Genomic DNA, 17,500 nt, shown 5'->3' on the forward strand with positions numbered 1-17,500 from the left:
GTGTGTGTGTGTGTGTGTGTGTGTGTGTGTGTGTGTGTGTGTGTGTGTGTGTGTGTGTGTGTGTGTGTGTGTGTGTGTGTGTGTGTGTGTGTAGGAGCTGCTTACTTGTCTGGCCTCTCTCCGTATGACCTCAGTGTTCCTCAGCCAGCAGCGGCTCAGCTCGCTCAGCTCCAGGATGGGCTGGACCTTCAGCTGCACAGAGTCTCCAGACTGACGGATCATCTCCACGATCTCGTCCCGGCTCTTGTTCTCCACGTTCCTTCCGTTTATCTCCACCAGCCTGTCGCCCGGCACCAGTCCCAGCGCCAGGTCCTTGGTGCCGGCCCCGGGCTCGGCAAAGTGGACCACTCTCCTGTACACTCCTCCGTCGACGCTGCGGTCCAGCATGGTGGTGCGACGCAGAGAGAAACCAAAGTCGCCGGTGTTGCGACGCTGGAGTTCCAGCTGTCGCGTCTCGGGGGCGTTAGGCGCTACGACCGCCGGAAGCTGGAGCAGAGCGGGGAAGGTCTTGTCCACCACTTCGGGGATGGAGATCCTCTTGGGCGCCTGTGGTCCGGCCGGCTGCCTGTTGCTATGCCTACGCAGCATATTGAAGACTTTGCTCTCCACCTGTGGAGACGGGGCAGCAGAGTTCTGCCCTGAGGGGGTGGAACACTCCGACGGACTCTCCTCTTTACTCTTCTGGGAGAAGGAGAAGCGTTTCATCATCTGACCCACCTGAGAGGAGTTCTGCTTGGCCAATGAACCAAAGTGAGCCACGCGGTCCCGCACAGAGCCCCGGTGTCCGTCCTGTCCCCCTCCGCCCTCGCCCTTCAGATCGTCGGTGGAGCTGGCGGCGCTCAGCTGGTCGTCCAGAACCATGCTGCTGCGGTTGCTCAGGCCATCTGATTCGATGTCGGTGAGGGTCAGCTCGTTGGAACTGGCCACCTTGATGGGGATGGGGTTAGAGATCTCCAGTTTGTTCTTGGACTCTCGCTTGGCCTCCCTCTTCAGGTTGAAGAAGCCTCGGCGCATGCTCATCTCCTCCAGGCTGCGGAGCTCTGCAGCAGACATACGCTCCTTCTTATCTTTCTTCTCTTTCTTCCCTCCTTCCCTGTCCTTGTCTTTTTTCATGAGGTTAAACATGGTGGCAGGTCTGTGTGTCCAGGTCTAAGGTCCAGCTGAGGTCCTTCTGTATCCACCAACAGGGACCTGAAGGCCACGCCCTTTCAAATCCCCTGGAGGAGAAGGAGAACACAGAAGATCAGGAGAGCACAACACAAACTGAAAGGATTCAATGTTACACTTTATTATCACAAAACCAGAACCTGAGTAAGTCTTAGATAGATAGATCATGTTCCTACTGAGACTTTATCTCCTGAGGGGACCAGCAGGTCTGTGACATCCTCAGCTCTTTACACAATCAGGTTCATGTTCATTTAGCAAGGAAGACAAACAATATCAAAGGTTTAAATCCATCCATTTCTGTATGTTTCCAGGGCGATGCAATCAGGTTTACTTGGGTCAAACTGGTAGACCTGCATCACTGAAGGCCTGAACCCCTTTACACCAGAGGCCAGCAGACCTGAACCCCTTTACACCAGAGACCGGCAGCCCTGAACCCCAGAGGCCAGCAGACCTGAACCCCTTTAGACCAGAGACCAGCAGCACCTGAACCCCAGAGGCCAGCAGCCCTGAACCCCAGAGGCCAGCAGACCTGAACCCCTTTAGACCAGAGACCAGCAGCCCCTGAACCCCTTTACACCAGAGACCAGCAGCACCTGAACCCCTTTACACCAGAGACCAGCAGCACCTGAACCCCTTTACACCAGAGACCAGCAGCACCTGAACCCCAGAGGCCAGCAGCCCTGAACCCCAGAGGCCAGCAGACCTGAACCCCTTTACACCAGAGACCGGCAGCCCTGAACCCCAGAGGCCAGCAGACCTGAACCCCTTTAGACCAGAGACCAGCAGCAGCCAAACACATTCCTGGCTCTCTGTTTAACTCTATCTTTCCAAACCCACAGAAGTCAGAGTAAGACTACTGCTGCCACACACACACACACACACACACACACACACACACACACACACACACACACACACACACAGTCTGTTTCTCATTACTAACAGCTGTACAGAGGAGCTTCTTCTACTTCTTCTTCACATGTAGCTCAGTCTGGAGTCCCAAACTCAGTGCCTCCTCCTTCTCAAGCTCATAGATTTGTTATTTGCTGTTGTTATTATTCTGATTCTTCCTTCTTGGTACACATGAAGCCCCTGAGCCGCAGACAGGTCAGTCAGACAGACAGGGGGTCAGTCAGACAGACTGGTGAGGTCTGAACAGGGCTGAGTGAGAATAAAGCAGTAAAACTACCGGAAATAATCCCCAGGACCCCTGCTGCCTCTCTGTTAAAGGTTTACCAGTATAATGCTGTGTTTACTACCTGAGAGGAGGAAGAGCTTTGGTTTCAATCACGTCCTCAGCTGTCTGGAGCTCAGGTCACAGAGGAGCTCTGTGATTAGAGTCAACATGAGTCTGCACAACAAACAGGGCGTCCAGCAGAGCAGAGCGGAGCCTCTTCTCCTGCAGCTGGACACCGAGCTGCAGATGTAAGCTGGTGTCAATAAAGCAAAGTGGAGCTCCTGCTGCATGACAGGGCTGAATGGATGTAGCGTCCTGGCTATATTAGCTAGCTGGGCTAATGTTTGTAGGTGCGGTGCTGCAACTTAGCGTTCATAACAAACATTCGTGTTTTCAAAGCAAATTGAAAAACTCTCAGATGCTAAAGGTGCAGCTTTTCATCCTAATTCTGTTGAACTCTCCGGTAAACGGTCCAGTTAGCTCGCTAGCTTCGGCTCCAGCTCTTTGCCTTCGTTTTTGCAGGAAGAACAGTGGGAGAGAAAAGGATCCGCTCAGCCAAAGTGCTGCTTCTACACCAAACACGAGAGCAGACACGGTTCTGCTTTCTTCTCTACTCACCGTGTTCAGGAGAAGAACGTTGCCCCTCTGCTGCCTGGTTGATGAGTTAATGTGTGAAGCTCGGCAGCTCTGTGTGTTTGTAGCTAACTGGCTGCGTCCAGCGCTAAAGGAGAGGGAGGCAGCAGGCTCAATACAGAGGAGCAGCGACTCCTGCTGGACACCGCGGGTACTGACGGGAGCCCTCTTCTATCATTATCTTGTGAAAGCCATTAATTACGACAAAAAACGTGTTTAACGTGAAGAACCAAGATGTAATGTGTTATCACTGTAGGGAGAAGAGGATTAGGGAGGAATAAAACATTACTTTATATGAATATGACAGATAATATGACCATAAAAATGTTTCTAACACATAAACAGAAACCAGAATAAGATAAAACAGAAGTATGAGGAGCATCTGAACACTCCAATATGTTAAGGAAAATCAGTGAAACTCACATAGAACATATTAAATATATACATTTATAATATCACAGACCAGGAATTTTGAGAATGTAAATGATGGATGAAAGAAATGCGTGTTCTCACATTATAATGGTATAACTGCAGCTCCCAAACTGAATTTATACTTAAATGCTTTTAAGTTTGTTTCTGTCTGGGATGTATGAACACTGTGATGTTTTGATATCTGTGTCATTACTGGGCTAATTCAGAAAATCAAGTCAGTATGAGAAATGAAATGACATGAATGAATTCTTCTTCTTCTTCACTCGCCTGACACACACACACATGCAGACAGCTGTACACTCTGGATTTGACACAGTGTGTGTAGGATTCCCTCACGCTTCCTCCCCCACAGACTTGTTCCTGCGTGTTTTTCCTTCCAAACTCAGTGTTAATCTGGCTCCTATGACTGAATAATCCGACACTGTTCCACATATTGACTCATCTCATCTCATCAGGATCATCAATTCTCCCAAGACAATGCAGGTAAGGTGACTCGAGAGAAACTGTTGCCAAGGAGTAGTAACAACAACACCTCTCACATATCACACACACACACACACACACATCTGCTCTTTGGGAAACAGCTGAGGAGACATCTTCATTTAGGTGGGTAGCTTCTTATCATACATTTATTAGACATACAATATCAATGTGTTTGGCTTAATAAGGAGATATTATCATAAGGAAATGTTATATTTGTGTGTGAATCCTCCTGCATGTCTTCTTCTTCCTCTTGATGTGTACAGAGGATGACCGGCTGCAGCTTTGGTGTACTTTATGAGTGTTCATGCCTACAATCAGACTTTTAATTGACATTTATTATGTATTATTATTACTGTTTGTAGCTCTGGACCCCCTCTCTTATGTTTGGGTTGTTTTGAAGCGTGTGGCACTAAGACTTATGGGACAGTGAAGAAGATGTAGAAATACATAACATCTCTCTCACACACCAGATAAAAGTGTGAATGATGTAACAGTGCTTTGTGATGTTTGGTCATGTGTTCATAGAGGCCATGTTGCTTTGTACATGACACACGGATAGAGAGGATTGATGAGATCAATCTGAAAACATCTCAGCCAGCATTCACACTTAATTTGTAGCACCTGTGTTCACCTTTTGAAGAGCAGGTGCAGGTGCAGGTCCAGACCAGAGAATCCTCTATGAGGGGGTCCAGGCACAGTCTCTGTCCTGCTGTGGAATGATTCACATCAGGAGGAAAGAAGTCTGTACTTTACAGAAGGTAAAACAATAAGCACATGAGTCACATAGAGGTGAATGTGATGTGAGCTCACTGAGGTCAGGTGGAGTCTGACAGCATGCATGGACCAGTCTTTGTATTTAATGCATAAGAAGCTGAAACGCTCCAGTCAGCTTTGAGTCCATCGCATGTTGACTCTTAGCAACGTTCATCTATCCAGAGACTACAGAAGTTTGATTTAAACGTAGAGCCAACTGGTGTGAAACAAGACCGACAAGCAACACCAAGCACCCAGTCTGACCTCCTAACACCTCTAACACTCTGCTGTCTTTACTGCTTTATCATACGCCTGGCTCTTGTAACAGGTAGGCCTACCTCATGGCGTGCCAGGGGGATACAGGAAGTGGACCAACGCCTCCTGTGTACTACCTTGGGATGCAGCCTGGTCATAATGCAGTCTACCCAGTGAGCTACGGGGGAGCAGCTCCTCCACAGCACACAGCTCCTATCCAGCACCTCGCCTGCACCTCTGCTCTAGACTACCTGAGTCAGCTGGACCAGCTCCTGGTCCATCAGAGGGTCCAGATGGCTGAGATGTTTCTGCAGTGGGAGATGAGCAATAAATACACAGTGAAGAACAGCATGGGGCAGCAGGTGTTTGTGGCTGCAGAGGAGAACGATATCTTCACCCTGCAGGCCTGTGGCCCCAATCGGCCTTTCACTATCCACCTCCATGACAACACGGGACAGGAAGTCCTGACCCTCACACGTCCCCTCAGGTGCAACCTGTGCTGCTTCCCCTGCTGCCTTCAAGAGCTGGAGGTCCAGAGCCCTCCTGGGAACCCCATAGGCTACGTGAAGCAGGACTGGCACCCTGTTGTGCCCAAGTTTACAGTCCTGGATGAGAGGATGGAGCCCCAGCTGAAGATCAAGGGGCCATGCTGTGACTGCACATGCATGTCTGACGTGGTCTTCCAGGTGATGTCCCTGGATGAGTCCACTGTGGTGGGACAGATCTGTAAGCAGTGGGGGGGCTTCCTGCAGGAAGGTTACACAGATGCAGATAACTTTGGCATCTCATTTCCACTGGACCTGGATGTGAAGATGAAAGCTGTGATGCTGGGAGCCTGCTTCCTCATCGACTTCATGTTCTTTGAGTCAAAACCACGACAGGATTAATCAACAGTTCACCATTAAAGTGGGGAGTAGGAGTTTCTGATATAACTTTGGTGGTAGCAGTAATATAACAGATACTTTCTTCTTGGTAATGAAACCATTGTTGAACACACTTATTGTAAGTCGCTTTGGATAAAAGCGTCTGCTAAATGATCGTAAAGTAATGTAATGTAATGTAATGTAATTGGCTTGTTTCCTCCTTGTTTCCATCTCCCAGCTTGTTCAGGCGCTCTGGCTGAGGCCTTGGCCACCAGCCTCTGTTGTAAACCAAGCACACATCTTGAGATCAGATTGCCCTGTTGGTCAGCACACAGAGGGCAGCTGTGTAGACCAGAGGGGCGCTGAGTGAGTCCAGCTGCTTAAACTGCAGGGGCAGCAGAGGATCTCTGAAGAGCTGCCATCTATTTGACTCAATGAGTGTGTGACACTTGGTCATACACACCAGGATTTGTGTGGGAAGAGAAGAGGACAACAAGCAACAGAAGCTGAACAGAAGCTGAACAGAAGCTGAACAGAAGCTGAACAGAAGCTCCATTCAGGACAATCAGTTAGTAGATCATTCTGACTGAATGATCTACGTCATCAGCTTTAAACTGGAGTGAATCCTACATGAGCTGGCAGTCGTGTGCCGATTCATTGTATACAGTGACACATGTACATGATGTATATGTTTATTTGTATATCTATATAGTTTATCATCTCTATTTGAAGCATAGAAACATCACAGGAGCTTTAAAGCAGCAGGTTGTGTCACTGTAAGGTTTTGTAGTTAGACAGCATCTCACCTCTTCTTCAGACTGATGACCTCACTAACAACCAATCAAGCTCCAGATGAAGGATCACAGATCAAATAGAGACGCTCTTGTTTCATGTAGTGAATGTGAACGTGATGTGTTTGGACACGGAGTCTGTTTGCTGTCTGAAAGGGGAAAATTCATGTTCCAGCTGTTTTCTGTGAAATATTAAAGAAAATCACCGGAAAACAAAACAAATCTGGTGACAGAAAGTGGATTTTTATTTTTATTTTGTGTCTTAAGTCAGCTTTGTAAGCATCATGATGGTGTATATCATTATATACATCATAGAGTGCAGACCATGCTGTCAGGGAGGGGCCATCAGGGCCATCAGGACCGGACCGGACCGGACCGGAGGTTTGGATCCTCAGTGAAGCCTCAGATCACCACTGAGGTCAGAGTGACGTCACCGTCGATCTCCAGGCCCGTGATGTCACTCACTTCAGTGTAGCGGTGATTGAAGCTGTGGGCCTGCATCCCATTGACCACAACCCTGAAGGCGTGCTGCTCACAGCAGATGGTCAGCTGGAAGGGAAAGGTCTCATTTAGCATCAGAACCATGGAGAAGTTCTTTGCAGCTCTTGTAGTGGAGCAATCATTTAAATGTGTGTAAGTCTCTACTACTTCTACCCTCCTGGTCCTGAATATCTTAGCTACAGATTCTAGAGAATCAGAGCAGTGGCAGTGCCTCTGTCCCTGAGTGAGTGAGTGATGTCATGGTACCGTGAAGGCTCCGCCCCGCTGGAAGGGCATGGATCCACCGCGTTCCTCCGTCCCCCACTGATTCATCATCATGGCGTTGCGGACCACGGTGTTCTCACTGAGGCGAGGGTTATAATGCAGAGCCACGCCAGAGGGGTAGCAGAGGTTCACGTTAAACCTGAGAGGAAGCATGGAGGAACATGTGAGGACAACATCACACACAGAGACACAACAGCACACACAGAGACACACACAGGGACACACACAGAGACACACACAGAGACACACAGAGACACACACAGAGACACACACAGAGACACACACAGGGACACACACAGAGACACACACAGGGACACACACAGAGACACACACAGAGACACACACAGAGACACACACAGGGACACACACAGAGACACACACAGGGACACACACAGAGACACACACAGGGACACACACAGACACACACAGAGACACACACAGGGACACACACAGGGACACAAACAGGGACACACACAGACACACACAGAGACACACACAGGGCCTGAGCCTTATTCACACGCCTTCATTCTTCCATCTGATGATTGTAAACACTTCAGCTGTAATAAAGTCCAGGTGAAATATGTCTCATCATCTTCAATGTGTTTTCATTTGAAGTGTGTTTATAGTAATTATGTATTCAATCCTAAAGACAGGCTGAGTAAGAAGTTCCCATTGTGATGTTTCTTCAGGTGACAGTGAAGTCAGGTGCTGGTTGATCACTTACCTTGTGGCATCATGGTTGACGTTCCCCTGGATGGTGATGGTCCTGCCAGGCATGAGACCCCCACTGATGGAGCCCCTGTAGGGGACGCTCTGCACAGAGGGGAGGGGGGGGGAGAGCAGCACACACTCACATGGAACTGTAATATAAACACAAGCTACAAGCACACACACACATCCATGTTCCACTAATAACACTGAACACATGAGTTCTCTGCTGCAGCTTGTTAGTCTCTTGTCACGTGCTTCCTTGCTTTGTGCCCAAAAGCAAGGCAGCAAACTGTCCACACTAAAGTTCGACTCCCACACTGAAGACAACATAACAATGAACAATTTTGTTTTGAAGCGTGGAGATAAAAGAAAAGAATGATCACCAATAATCTGCAAACACGTGAAGAAGGTGGGAAATGAACAAAGTGAAACTCTCCCTGCAGAGGAACAAAGATGGAAAAGTGACTTACCGGGTTGTAAGACGGAGTCTGTTGATGAAAAGCCATGATGAAGATGAAGAGATGAAGAGGCGCCGCAGCTCTGAAGCATCAGTGGAGAGTCTGGGGTTTTATCCTCTTTTTGGTTTCGTTTTTTGTCATGTAGGCGGTGTTTGACATCTGTCCTCCTTCTCCTTTAACGTCTGGCCTCCTTCTCCTTTAACGTCTGGCCTCCTTCTCCTTTAACGTCTAGCCTCCTTCTCCTTTAACGTCTGGCCTCCTTCTCCTTTAACGTCTGGCCTCCTCCTCCTTTACACAAGAGAAGAACAAGCAGGCATTTCTCATAAAGCTGAGGTTTGTTTGTTTGTTTCCGGTCAAACCTTCATTTAAAAAGAAATGAGTCAGGGGAAATCATCTATGAGAATAAACGACTGAAGAATCACAGCCTGGCCTCGTTTAGAGCTCATTTGTGATTGAACGCATCTTCTCTTCTCCTTCAGTGAAGACATTACATTACATTACGATCATTTGGCAGACGCTTTTATCCAAAGCGACTTACATTACATTAGCACCCTTCGCAGAGGGGGGAGCAATTGAGGGTTCGGTGCCTTGCTCAGGGGCAAGGCACCTGGTTTCCTGGATAGTGGACTATCTGACTGGTCGGCCGCAGTTTGTCAGACTGCAGGGATGTGTGTCTGACACTGTGGCCCCTCAGGGTCCTATCACCATTACTGTTCACCCTGTACACATCCAACTTCCAGTTCTGCTCAGAGTCCTGCCACCTGCAGAAGTTCTCAGATGACTCTGCGATAGTGGGCTGCATCACCGAGGGGAAGGATGAGGAGTACAGGGGTGTGGTGGACTCCTTCATCAGGTGGTGTGAGCTGAATCACCTGCAGCTCAACACTGACAAGACTAAGGAGCTGGTGGTTGACCTCCGCAAGAAGAAGTCACCCCCCACACCTGTGACCATCAATGGGGTGACTTTTGACTCTGTGCAGGTATACAAATACCTGGGAGTCCATTTGGACAACAAACTGGACTGGTCTAAGAACGCTGAGGCTGTTTACAAGAAGGGGCAGAGTCGACTCTACTTCCTGAGGAGGCTTCCATCCTTCAATGTCTGTAACACCATGCTGAGGATGTTCTACCAGTCTGTGGTTGCCAGTGCCATCTTCTTCGCGGTCGTGTGCTGGGGCAGTAGGGCGAGGTCAGCTGACGCCAACAGGATCAACAAGATCGTCAGGAAGGCTGGGGACTGAACTTGATTGGTTGGAGCGTGTGTCAGAGAGGAGGATGCTGCGCAGGCTAAGGAGAATCATGAACAATACCACTACAAGAACAACTCTCCCCCTCTCCACCAGGTGCTGGCCTCATACAGAAGCACCTTCAGTAACAGACTCATTCCCCCCAGGTGAACTACTGAACGCCACAGGAAATGCTTTCTCCCTGTGGCCATCAGACTCTTTAATAAATCTACCTCGGGTCGAGGTGGGACGGTGAGGACAAAGGGATCTGAGGCCCTGGTTCTTGTTTTCATGCTGTACTGCTGTACACACACACACACACACACACACACACACCACACATACACACACACACACACACACACACACACACACACACACACACACACAAACACACAAACACACACACACACACACACACACACATACACACACACACACACACACACACACACACACACACACAAACACACACACACACACACACACACACACACACACACACACACACACACACCACACACACATACACACACACACACACACCACACACTCCACACACACACACACACACACACACACACACACACACACACACACACACACACACACACACACACACCAACCCTTCCTGTGTGTTACATTGTTATGCAGCAGATTTTACTTTCTCCTATTTAAGGTGTCAGAATGAAAGAGGAAATGCGATCCAGATGACAAAGTTAAGCTCAACACACACACACACACACACACACACACACACACACACACAAACACACACACACACACACACACACACACACACACACACACACACACACACACACACAAACACAAACACATACACACACACAGGAAGTGGACCAACCCTTCGTGTGTGTTACATTGTGATGCAGCCTGCTCATAATGTTGTTAATGTATGTTTATATGTGTATATATATAAAGTTTATCATCTCTACTACATCTTCTCTTTGTTGACTTGTCCTCCTCTTTGATGCATAGAAACATCACAGGAGCTTTAAAGCAGCAGGTTGTGTCACTGTAAGGTTTTGTAGTTAGACAGCATCTCACCTCTTCTTCAGACTGATGACCTCACTAACAACCAATCAAGCTCCAGATAAAGGATCACAGATCAAATAGAGACGCTCTTGTTTCATGTAGTGAATGTGAACGTGATGTGTTTGGACACAGAGTCTGTTTGCTGTCTGAAAGGGGAAAATTCATGTTCCAGCTGTTTTCTGTGAAATATAATAATATTATATATATTATAATAATAATATATAAGAAAATCAGGACAAATCTGGTAACAGAAAGTGGATTTTTATTTTTATTTTGTGTCTTAAGTCAGCTTTGTAAGCATCATGATGGTGTATATCATTATATACATCATAGAGTGCAGACCATGCTGTCAGGGAGGGGCAGCATCAGGACTGGACCGGACCGGACCGGACCAGACCGGACCGGAGGTTTGGATCCTCAGTGAAGCCGGAGCTCAGACCACCACTGAGGTCAGAGTGACGTCACCGTCGATCTCCAGGCCCGTGATGTGACGCACGTGTGAGTAGCGGTGATTGAAGCTGTGGGCCTGCATCCCATTGACCACAATCCTGAAGGCGTGCTGCTCACAGCAGATGGTCAGCTGGAAGGGAAAGGTCTCATTTAGCATCAGAACCATGGAAAGCAGCAAATCTGTCTTCTTTAAAGGATGAGAAGTTCTTTGCAGTTCCAGTAGTAATTCTAGAAAGCCTCGCAGCCTCACACTGTGGTGGGTTTGTTAGTAGAAACATTGCTCAGAGTCCTGGTGACTCTTCCTCAGTATGAATCCTTGTTCCGTGTGGTTGAACAGAGCAGTGGCGGTGCCTCTGTCCCTGAGTGAGTGAGTGATGTCATGGTACCGTGAAGGCTCCGCCCCGCTGGAAGGGCATGGATCCACCGCGTTCCTCCGTCCCCCACTGATTCTTTATCATGGCGTTTCGGACCACGGTGTTCTCACTGAGGCGAGGGTTATAATGCAGAGCCGTGCCAGAGGGGTAGCAGAGGTTCACGTTAAACCTGAGAGGAAGCATGGAGGAACATGTGAGGACAACATCACACACAGAGACACACACAGGGACACACACAGGGACACACAGGGACACACAGGGACACACACAGGGACACACGGGGACACACAGGGACACACACAGGGACACAACATCACACACAGAGACACACACAGGGACACACACAGGGACACACACAGACACACACAGAGACACACACAGGGCCTGAGCCTTATTCACACGCCTTCATTCTTCCATCTGATGATTGTAAACACTTCAGCTGTAATAAAGTCCAGGTGAAATATGTCTCATCATCTTCAATGTGTTTTCATTTGAAGTGTGTTTATAGTAATTATGTATTCAATCCTAAAGACAGGCTGAGTAAGAAGTTCCCATTGTGATGTTTCTTCAGGTGACAGTGAAGTCAGGTGCTGGTTGATCATTTACCTTGAGGCATTATGGTTGACGTGCCCCTGGATGGTGATGGTCCTGCCAGGCATGAGACCCCCACTGATGGAGCCCCTGTAGGGGACGCTCTGCAGATGTAAAACACTCTTTAGATGAGTTTTAGAACCTTTGATACGTTATGTCAGACCAGCGTCCACACCTGAACCATGATCACTGTAAAGTCTACAGAGTTAAACCACTACAGCACCTGAACTCGGCTCCATTTACTCGATGGAGGAGGGTGAAGAACCAAATATTGATCCTTGAACAGACACATGTATGCAGAAGAGGAATACCAATCTGCCTGGTACTCACCGGGACGGCTACAGAAGGATATACTGGCTGTACGGGGAAGGAAGGCTGAGGAGGGAAGACGTAGCCGAGGGGGTATACCGCCTGTGCCGGGAAGCCTGGAAAAGAAGGATATGCGGGCTGTGCAGGAAAGGAGGGCTGTGCAGGGAACTGAACACAGAGAGAAGCATGTTAATCCTTACTGTCTGTGATCAACCACTGGAGATAAAAGTCTTTATAAAAGATGTTGTCATCCAGCTTTAAATGTCCACTGAATGGTTAATATCCAGCCGGGTCACATGAGAAGGTGTCAAAGAAATCTATTTCAAGTTTCCATTCCAGGTTTCAGGAGTTTGAGAAACAGAGACACATTACCATTAACATTAACCTGTTATTTGCTGCTTCTCTGCCTTTCACTTCTTTCATATTCAGGGTTTATCTGTTTACTTTTAAATGAAAGTGAAATGAAACTAAACACTCATTGTGATGCAAAGTTTTGCAACTTTGCAACACAATGAAGACACACTCCCACTTCCCCCTTACTGGTGTGTGTGGATATAAGATAAGACATTATGTGTGTGTGTGTGTGTGTGTGTATGTGCTGTGGGGTGTGTGTGCTGTGGGGCGACTTGATGAGCTTCTCTCTGCTCTTCTCTCTGCTCTTCTCTCTGCTCTTCTCTCTGCTCTTCTCTCTGCTGGTGATGCAGCCTGGTGTCAATCTGAATCAAACCCTGTAAAGGTGGAATCGTGAAGGACAGATGTAATCTTCCTCACCCCAGGACCCTGGAAGACGATGGAGGTAACCTCCACTTCCCCCCCCACTGAGATGGTGTCCACCATGTAGAAGGGGATGCGATGGTTGTACTTCATTAACTGGGAGCCGTTGACATTCAGCTGAGGAGAGGAAACAACGTTTGGCTTTCATCACTAAGGTGAAGTTAGTTTAGACCAGTGCTTCTCAAATGTGTGACCCCGGGGAACATGCACGGATAAACTACCGTTTGCTTTTTCATTGCCGTACCAGAATGAAGTGTAATTGCACAGCCGTCACCATAGGTAAGACGAGGATACATGTGGAAGCAGATGTAGCGCCTGGCTTCACTGTGACTACGGTGGGAGACGAGGACTGACCGGTGTGTTTACTGTGTGTTGAAATGTTGGCAGCGGACAGCATGAAGCCAAATAAATGAAGGCGTGACTTAAACACATCTCAGCCGAAACACGCTGATAAGCCCCGCCCAGTTCTTTCAGCGAAAACGTGGCGGTGAAAGATAAACACCTCCCTCAAGTCACAGATCAATGTTATTTATTATTATTTATTCATTTTATTTGTTTATGTTTCAGTATCAAATGACTCAATTAGTTGGTTGAAAGATGTTTGGTATAGTTTAGTTCTCCACAGAAAACTATTGAGAAGCACTGGTTTAGAAGCAGAGAAACAGATAACAGACGGATCATTGTAACTGCTTATATCTACACAACACAAAGTAAACATTCACACCTGGTAGCCATCAGAGCACACAGTGATGGACAGGGTGAAGCTCGAGCCTGCAGGAAGTGGAGAGCCGACCCTTTGTTCAGAGCCCCAGGCTCCATGCTGGAGGGAGTTAGTGACCACATAAGGAAGCAAGCTGTCATATCGAGGGTTAAAATGGAGAGCAACGTCTGCATTGTGCATAGAGCCACACTGCAGGTTTACATGGAACCTGAAGGGACAGAGAACAGAAACACACTCAGAGTCAGGAGCAGCACTTCTGTGTTCTGTGTGGACAAACGAGGATTTAAATGAACTTCAGAGGGAAAACACAGGAGTGAGAGTACAGACTGAAGGGGAGGAGGGGAATTGGGTGTAAAGTGACCTTTGACACAATGGAAGGTGGGGCAACATAAGGCCCCCCGTCAGGTGACCATGTGGTTTAAACAAGGGCAAAGCAAATAAAACAAGGTTACACATTATGAGACTCTGTGTGATAACATGCTCTAACCCCCTGTGACCGTGACCTCATCTGTAACATCCAAGAGCTCCACAGCTCTAATGATCCTTCAGTCTGATTAGAGTTTGTAGCATTAGTTGTGAGTGTTTCAGCAGTGAAGTGTCCCGACCTGTCAGCCATATCCTGCACTCGTCCAGTGATGATGATGCTCCTCCCCTCCTTCAGACCCCCATGGATGGAGCCGGTGAAGGGGACAACCTGACACACAGGAGCAAACAGGGAACACATGGGTATGAACATGTGTAAGACATAAAGTTACATGTACATATATATATTATATAATAAGTCAGTGACCTAAGAAGGTTCCCTCCTCAGGTTAAGCAGCCTTTAAGAATTCTCTGAAGCATTTATGTGTATTTACATAATCAAACAAACTAATTCATATATATAATCTAATATAATCAAATATAAAGATTATTAGACAGGAAAACAAATGGGTCCTGTTTAAATCCAGAAGCGACTAAAGCAGCTCATGCCTGTGGCCACCAGATGGCGCCATGGGTCCATGTGACAGGGAGATGCCAGACGGTGTTTTGTTGTTAGATTTCGCGTAAGGCCCCGCCCACTTCCGCTTCCACTAATTAATTCAAATAGTTCATTTAGATTTTCGCAAATTTACGCAAAAACTCAAATGCACGCATTTACCCTCAAAATGACACAAAAACGATTTTCAGCACTCAGCACACAGTCTGGCGATCTGTCTGTCTGCCTGCCTGCCTGCCTGCCTGTCTGTCTGTCTGTCTGTCTATCTGCCAGCAGTGTTACGATAGTGGTTCAGCTCAGGCTCAGCTAAGTGTAGCAGCGCACATCCGGTTGTAGTTTTTTGCTGCAGCTCGTTATTCTCTGGTCAACCGTCCGTCCACACACTCCCTTATGTTCGACTCCCATATTAAAGACAACATAACAATGAGCTTGAGCTTAATAAACAACATTTAAGAAGCGTAGAGATAAAAGAAAAGAATGATCGTGAATCATCTGATAACACGCGAAGAAGGAAGGAAATGAAAAATAACAGGACAACAAACGGAACAAACGGGACAAAGTGAAACTTTTCACTGCAGAGGAACAAAGATGGAAAATTGACTAACCGGGTTGTAAAACGGAGCCTGTTGATGAAACGCCATGATGAAGATGAGGAGATGAAGAGGCGCCGCAGCTCTGACGAGTCTAAGGAGAGTGTGGAGTTTTATTCTCTCTTAGGTTTCGTTTCTGTTGTAGGCGGTGTTTGACGTTGACCTTCTCTTAAACTCCTTACACAAGCAGCGGACATTTCGTTTCATCATGTTTCCGGTCAAATCTTCATTTAAAAAGAACTGATTTAGAGGAAATCATCTATGAGAATAAACGACTGAATAAATGAAGCCTGGGTGATTTTAGAGCTCATTTGTGATTGAACGCCTCATCTCTTCTCCTTCAGTAAAGACAGTTCTTCACACACTCACACACTTCTCCTCTCAAAGGTCTAAACTCTCCTTTGTTCTTTTTCCAGGCTCGGGTTTGCAGATTTCACAGAAATATGAAGATTCTTCACAAACCAAACAGTTTGATCCTCTCTTGTCTTCACTCTGCTGCCTTTAGATGGAACCTTAAAGACCAATCAGATCAGACTGTAGAAAGTGAAAGTGTGTCTCTGCTTCTGCTTTTGATCTCAAACCTGCACTGTAATAACAAGTTTGCATTTGCAACACTTTCTTCAGTCAGATGTCCTTCATTTGCTCCTTGTCGTGTCTCTTCCTTCCTCCTGGAATGTTCTCCTCTCTCGTTCAGCTCCTCTGCTCTGATCTGAAGCCTGATGAAGCTCTTCTCTTCATAGAGAAGAATAAAGAGCCAGAGTGTGAAACCTTCCTCCTATCGGCTCAGAGGAGGTCTCTCTCTACTCACACACACTAAGGTGTATTGTGTAAAGTGTGTACTTTGTATATTGTGTGTAGAGTTCTTGTGTGTATTTCTCTTGTATTTCCTCTCTGTCCTGAGTTTGTCCTTGTTGAGATAATAAACATGTTATCGTCTCACCAAAAACAAAGCTGCAACAGGAAGCCTCAGTGTAATTATTAACCCGTTGTTGACTTTGAATGCAAACCGTTGTGTGTTTGGTTCAATAAAGTTGAGATCGTTTGAATCAGACGTGACACTCTGACACATCAGAGTAACAGAAGCCTGCAGCAGCTGGAGCAGCTTCCTGTTATCTCAGTGTGTGTGGTTAAGTGAAAGTTCTTACTACAGCTTTTACACCTAAGAGTCAAAGGAAGTGAGGATAAGAATCACCTGTCATATCAGAAACATCATCATCCTCTGTTTAAAGTGAAGCCCCTGAACTCTCTCTGGATGAATTCAGCCTATAGTGAAAAACAATAAGGAGACGCACAGCACACGTATGTTTAGATGTACATTTACTGTACGTGTTCACATTACAGGAGCTTCAGCCGAGTGTGTGAAGCTCAGTTCATTCAGTGAGGACACAAAGCAGCAAATACAACAGGAGCACACACACACACACACCTGCAGACACACACACGCACACACACACACACACAAGCAGACACGTCCTGTGTTACTCTGGATCCATCACGACCCCTACAGGTGATCACACACACACACAGACAGACAGACAGACAGACAGACAGACAGACAGACAGACAGACAGACAGACAGACAGGTCAACAGCATAGAGATACTTACTTTTGTCAGAATGAAAGAGGAAATGTGATCCACATGACATCAATGTGACAGCTGAACACACACACACGCACACACACGCACACACACACACACACACACACACACACACACACACACACACACACACACACACCGCACACACACACCGAGAGAGTAAGTTACTTCCTGCTGACACTTGCATGGTCAGACACACAGTGTGACTCCATGTGGGGGTTTTCAGACACATCATGGTTGATCTCATTGACTGTATTTGTTTTGACTGTATTTCAGTTTAAATGCACTTTTAACTTCAAAATGAACAGAAGTGTGTGGATTCTGCTGCCTCCAGCACATAGC

At 47.1% G+C, this 17,500-nt stretch overlaps 3 protein-coding genes and 1 pseudogene across 12 annotated transcripts in view; 2 read left to right on the plus strand and 2 right to left on the minus strand.

Moving 5' to 3' along the window:
* The window catches only part of myo18ab (myosin XVIIIA b), an 82,822-nt gene extending 79,686 nt beyond the window's left edge, over positions 1-3,136 (minus strand). For 3 of the 8 annotated variants that reach the window (XM_076167874.1, XM_076167875.1, XM_076167871.1), the window contains exons 1-2: positions 2,963-3,088; positions 106-1,217 (exon numbers count right to left, since the gene is read on the minus strand). In XM_076167874.1, the coding sequence (XP_076023989.1) occupies positions 106-1,125 (1,020 nt within the window). In that variant the 5' untranslated portion in view covers positions 1,126-1,217; positions 2,963-3,088. Of the gene's footprint in view, positions 1-105; positions 1,218-2,426; positions 2,585-2,962 lie in introns of all 8 variants that reach the window. The other 5 variants (XM_076167873.1, XM_076167876.1, XM_076167872.1 and 2 more) reach the window with 4 other exon arrangements.
* ngef (neuronal guanine nucleotide exchange factor) overlaps positions 1-17,500 on the plus strand; it is a 95,303-nt gene that overhangs the window by 63,966 nt on the left and 13,837 nt on the right. The window lies entirely within an intron of this gene.
* Positions 4,987-5,828, plus strand: LOC143014088 (phospholipid scramblase 1 pseudogene; annotated as a pseudogene).
* LOC143014096 (galectin-9-like) lies at positions 6,777-15,939 on the minus strand. Of its 3 annotated transcripts, none has more exons than XM_076167887.1 (8): positions 15,574-15,934; positions 14,595-14,683; positions 13,993-14,197; positions 13,266-13,385; positions 12,516-12,662; positions 12,201-12,289; positions 7,302-7,458; positions 6,777-7,103 (listed from the first exon to the last, which is right to left on the minus strand). In XM_076167887.1, exons 1-8 carry the CDS (start codon positions 15,607-15,609, stop codon positions 6,957-6,959), a joined length of 990 nt encoding a protein of 329 aa, XP_076024002.1. In that variant the 5' UTR covers positions 15,610-15,934; the 3' UTR covers positions 6,777-6,956. The 3 variants fall into 3 exon arrangements, with proteins under 3 accessions (XP_076024002.1, XP_076024001.1, XP_076024003.1); XM_076167886.1 differs by lacking the exons at positions 6,777-7,103; positions 7,302-7,458 and adding exons at positions 11,055-11,350; positions 11,607-11,763 and having other exon boundaries at positions 15,574-15,929; XM_076167888.1 differs by lacking the exons at positions 6,777-7,103; positions 7,302-7,458; positions 12,516-12,662 and adding exons at positions 11,055-11,350; positions 11,607-11,763 and having other exon boundaries at positions 15,574-15,939.

This window comes from Genypterus blacodes, unplaced genomic scaffold, assembly GCF_046128005.1.
Source record: "Genypterus blacodes isolate CSIRO-AG114 ecotype Tasmania unplaced genomic scaffold, CSIRO-AGI_Gbla_v1 ptg000180l_1, whole genome shotgun sequence".
NCBI classification, from domain to species: Eukaryota; Metazoa; Chordata; class Actinopteri; order Ophidiiformes; family Ophidiidae; genus Genypterus; species Genypterus blacodes.

What these genes read in the sequence shown, in the direction of transcription:
- LOC143014096 (XM_076167887.1), bottom strand. Translation starts at nt 15,609, where the DNA reads ATGGCGTTTCATCAACAGGCTCCGTTTTACAACCCG. An exon ending in AGGCTCCGTTTTACAACCCG is followed by an intron (nt 14,684 to 15,573) that starts GTTAGTCAATTT and finishes CCTGTGTGTCAG; the next exon opens with GTTGTCCCCTTCACCGGCTC. An exon ending in TCGTCTTCCAGGGTCCTGGG is followed by an intron (nt 12,663 to 13,265) that starts GTGAGGAAGATT and finishes CTCTGTGTTCAG; the next exon opens with TTCCCTGCACAGCCCTCCTT.